Here is a 5,025-nt window from a genome sequence, read left to right as displayed (position 1 = left end):
ATGCAGAGTGGAGTAAATGGTTTAGAAGCCATTTGGTCTAGTGGTTAAAGAGCCAATATTCCACATATCCAGAAAAGTAATTCTGGATGTCAAAAGACCTCACTGTATCTTGGTAATCTTAGTTATAGCACTGAAAAACTGAATTAAAAAGGGCATTTGTAAAAAGGGAAGACAGATGAGATCCAAAAAAGGAAAAATCCCAACATCCCCTTCATATGAGGGTAGAAAAGGCTTTTATAGTCACTACAGCCATGGGAAAAATTTAATGGACCAGCAGTGGAATGCCAATTCTAAAATGATCACGAGTTCAAACGATCATTTAGCTCAAAGGATCAAAACTACTTCTGATTCCTATTCTATTTGTTGCACCATTCAACATAGGTGGAGGGAGAAAAAATGATGGGGAGTGGGAATGAGTGTGTGCGCATACACGTGTTCCCCTCAACAGGCAAGTCTGTGGGGGAAGGGGTGGTGCAGATTGAGGCCTCAGGGATGAGGGAAGGAGGGCGCGGGGCACAGACAGGAGCAGGGGCTGGGGTGAGTAGGGCCCCAGCTGGGCCAGCTGGTGGGACAAGTAGGGGCCTGGGGAGCATGTGCCCCCCCAATCTGTGTCCAGGGTGGAGGTGGGGTTGGAGCCCCACTGCATCTGCCCAAAGCCCCTGCCCGTCCAGTGGTGGGGTGCATATGGCATCATGCAGCTCTCAGGGCAGTGGGGCTCAAAGCCCAGTGCACAGCAGCAGCTGCCTCCATCCCACACACAGATTGTGGGGCATGTGCCCCCTGGGCTCCTGCTTGTCCCACCACCCAGCCTGGCTGGGGCCCCACTCAACCCAGCCCCTGCCTGTACCCTTCTCCCTCCCTCACTTCTGGGGCCTCGATCTTCACCCCCCACCCCACGACAGTGAGGGAGGGAGTAGGGTTGCAGCAGGGAAGGCCCTGCACAGCTGGGGCAAGGCACCTGGTGCAGGGAGGGGGTCATAGCTCCTGCTGCTGCAGGCACCCTAGGAGGGCATGGGGGGCATGTACCCCCAGATCTGCACGGAGCAGGGCAGGCTGCAGGCCGAGGCTGGACCCGTGCCAGGCGCTTCCCAGCACAGGAGGGAAGAGGCTGGGCTGTGCTTGAGGTGGACAGCAGCAGCACTGGGAGGTGGGGTTGGGGAGGCTACAGCAACTTCTGGGGTGGCTGCTGCCCTCCCCCCATAGCCCCACTCCCAGCACTGCTGCCACCCACCCCCCAAGTGCAGCCTGGCCCAGCCCCCACTGGGAAGAGCTCAGCATAGCAGCTGCAGCCCTCTCTCACCCCATGCAGATTCAGGAGCACACACTCCCTGTGCCTCCCTGGGTGCATGTAGCATCAGGAACCGCACCGCACCAACAAGCCACTCAAACCCCCTAAACGAGCCTCAGATACAAAAAAATCAGCACTTATTCAAAGTGATCTTTGGAACAGAATTTGAGATCAGTTATTAACTGATATTTTGGCAGGAAATGGATACAAGGCAGAATGATTTCACATTTGAAATTCAGGCCTAATATAGTCAAACTCCAATAGGATGAAGAGGGATTCCCCTCCTATGTAGTTGCCTCAGTGGTACCAACCTGCTCTTCAGCCTCTTGCCAATGAAGAACATGGCCAGCGCCCCCACATATTTGGCAAAAAAACCTTCCATGGTGCCAAACTTGCCTTCACGAACAATGTAATCAAAGGATGCCAGGGCCTCTCTGGGTGTGCGGTAAACATTGGGGGAGATGAGGTGAACAAGCCAGTCATCCACCCACTTTCGCCATTTAATTTCCTCCCTGTAAACATGCCAAAGAAATTATTCTTAGTGAACAAGGTTAGACACATTGTGCTGTGGGAGCTGACACAGTTGGAATCCCAATGACCACAGCTGGAGCTTCTGCAAAAGATGAGTGCAACTGAGGTCCCAGCCAGCCTGCTCCATTTCTCCCTAAACTGAGGTCAGCAGGGATCTTCCGCACACCAAACTGCTCCATTTCCAAAATTAAATAAGAGGCGGCAAACTGCAGTTTTAAACTGTCTTTTGATTATTTACATCAGACTAGAGAGTCCAGAAGAAACTGACGTTCCACCCTCACGGAGCCTCCTGCAAATCTGCAGTGAAGGGCTTCCTCTGGCTAACTCAGAGCAACATAGACTTAAGTCAGCCATGCCTATTCTCCTCAGAGGATAGCATGCAGGAAAAGAAACTGGAGCAATCTTTGAGGCTCTCTGCACCCCTGCATGTTCACATGCATACACTGATTATATTTTGCAAGTCATTTCAAGCAAAGCCATTCCAATGCTGCCGTGGTGCCTGTTCCATCAACAGCAGCATTAGGAGGATTCTATTCCTGTTCTCCCAGATGATGTGGGAGGGCCACTGTGAATCAGCTTAAAAGCTCCAAGCCCAAAGGGGATGCTTACACTAGCATTTCTTTGGTGGGATACACCTGCTGAGTTTCAATTTCATCCAGCATGAGCCAGTACTTGTTCCCATACTCAGTCACCTCCTTGCCCTGCTCATTCACACTTTTCATAGCAGGATAAAATGTCACAATCTCTTCTAAGCTCTTCTTCCTGTGGGCAGAAATAGAGTCAGATTCTGCTGTAGCAGCTGAAAAACAGCTACTATTGAACCCTCTCTTTGGTGCAACAAAATAACAACTGTTTTGACAATACAGACTCTGATGTAAACATCTATCCCTATGAGGCTCAGAAACTTCCAGTCTAAGGGGCTTCTGTGTCCTGTTTGTATTTTCTCTTTTAGTATTTCTGTTCCACCATGAAGTGCAGTTACAATCAATGTGGTTCCCAACCCCAAGATAGCTTGCTGGTGTCAATGGTGCTATGAAAAGGCTACAAGTGGGGAAGGGCAATCTGGAGTGAAATCTACCTCACCCAGTATTTTGACACCAGGCTACTGGATTTCAAGTTTAAAATCTTCTTTGCGCAAAGGAAGAATTCTACAGGAAAAAAAAGGTCGTGCTAAAATATAAGAGCTATGCTCACATATATTGATGCATGTATGTGCATTATACACTCATATATACCCAGGGTTTACCTAGCTCACCAAAGGCTGGCTTTATCAGACATGTCTGTCTACAGCCACAGAGTTTTTGGGGTAACAAGATATTGAACAACCAAATGGCTGACGGGGCAATTCTTTTTCTAGTTTGTATAGGACAGTTCACACAACTCCACTCTCATGGCTCAGCTTTCTTACCTGGAAATGAGATAAGTCTTTATCGCACTGATGATCACTGAAGAGTCATTCAGTTGCTGCAAAACAGAATTAAAACCACCATTATGGAGAAATTGATGGAGTCAAGGAGGAAGAACATGTAAGAGGGTTTACCAACTCAACCCCCTGGGGGCCCTACTAATCTCCAAGTTCCCTCTCCCCTGAACTGTTTATTCCCAAAGACACATCTGTGCTCCCAACATTAACACTGCCCCTGGTATCTACCACGTTAATTGCTCTAGAGAGGACTATGATGGAAACCAAAGGTGACTTCTCATTTGAAAGCTGAGACTAATGACTATGAAGTACAAACACAACTTGAATAAGTTTCAATTTGAGTTGTCGTCATCACCAAAATAAAAACAGCCTTGTGAAAAGACACAGCAGGGGCTGAAATCCTGCATGTCCTTAAGCCTAATTCTTCCCCTACATAATAAAGGCAGTTCCCATTGACTTCAGTACAACATACCCATTTTCTGCATAGGGGTGGGAGCAAAAAGTCTATTGGACTTTACAGTCTTACCTTCCTTTACACTTACTTTGTGATCCTTAACAAACAGCAGGGATTGTCATTGCTGGGAAAAACTGGGCTGTGAGGGGGTGGGGGAAGGGGCAGGGCAGGAAGGCTCTCAGCATAATATGCGAGACTAAGGAAGTGGTAGCTGAAGCTACAGTCATAAAAAGAGCAATAAAAGATTCTAAGCTGCTTTGGAAATAGAGAACCACTGTGTGAGCCCTGCCTGTGCTCAGCTAGTGACCCAATGCTGGAGGGGAACTTCAGAATCAGGTACTGGAAGAGCCAAGCACTGGGCACACAAGAGACTCACCAGAGAGTTTCCAGTGTTGGCAAGAAGAATGGGCACCTTCCTGTAGGAGGAGAATTTGATCTCCTTCCGCATTACTGGGTTCACCTCCACAATTTCGTAGGGCAGCCCATGATAATCAAGGAAAGCTCGGACCTTACTGCAGAACGGGCAAGTTTTATACTGGTAGAGAGTCAGCTGCAGACTACCTTCAGGAAGCTGTGGGGAGAGGAAGGTGATAGAAGATTATTTATTCAACTCATACATCATTTTCACGTACTGTATTTGTGTTGTGCTGAGATCTGGCATTCGGATTCCTAACCTGATCATCAACATCAAAGCTCACAGCTTCTGGTTAACTCATGTTTTGTCCAATGGCATGACAAAGATTCAGCTTTCATGTTTAAAGGATGTCTATTTTTCTAAATTTCCCTTTGTCTTGACCCTATATTTCCAAACTCCTAAGAATATAAGGCTTTGTCTGGGGAGCTCTCTCCCCAAGAATGACACAACACTGACACGCACTTCTACCACAGTAAATCAGGCAAATTAACAAATGAAAACCACTCAACTCTGGAACAAATGAATCTAACAGAACAAGACCCAACAGTAAAAATAATATGATCTAAGAAAAACTCAAAACTAATAAAATCTATTGAGAACTTTGCCACTGATTTTAGAAGGATGTTCACATACTATAGTAATGAGCAATAGTATTCACATTAGAAGGATGATAGAAAAAAAAAATCTAGTGGGCTATTCCAGGAAGCAATGACTTCTTATATAAGCTGAGAGTTCATAGGCACAAGACCTGGTGTTGCAGGCACGCCTGACAGTCAGTGAGAGCTCTAGGTGCAGACAGGATGAAGCATCAGGCCCACAATATTAGACAAAATGCACTTCTACCACAGCAACATGAATGTGCCTTGATGATTATTCATACACTGTCAAACAACTGCCTTATTTCAACTTGTATC

General features: G+C 47.0%; 1 protein-coding gene across 1 annotated transcript in view; it reads right to left on the bottom strand.

Moving 5' to 3' along the window:
• PTGES2 (prostaglandin E synthase 2) overlaps positions 1-5,025 on the bottom strand; it is a gene marked incomplete at its 5' end in the record, with an annotated part of 18,373 nt that overhangs the window by 7,280 nt on the left and 6,068 nt on the right. Inside the window, 4 exons of the mRNA XM_019510291.1 lie at positions 1,600-1,800; positions 2,429-2,581; positions 3,228-3,283; positions 4,073-4,267. Of these exons, the coding sequence (XP_019365836.1) occupies positions 1,600-1,800; positions 2,429-2,581; positions 3,228-3,283; positions 4,073-4,267 (605 nt within the window). The remainder of the gene's footprint in view (positions 1-1,599; positions 1,801-2,428; positions 2,582-3,227; positions 3,284-4,072; positions 4,268-5,025) is intronic.

This window comes from Gavialis gangeticus, unplaced genomic scaffold (genome assembly GCF_001723915.1).
Source record: "Gavialis gangeticus isolate Ggan-Ray unplaced genomic scaffold, GavGan_comp1, whole genome shotgun sequence".
Taxonomy (NCBI): domain Eukaryota; kingdom Metazoa; phylum Chordata; order Crocodylia; family Gavialidae; genus Gavialis; species Gavialis gangeticus.
Note: the sequence above shows the minus strand (reverse complement) of the source record. Positions and strands in the feature narration are given on the sequence as shown.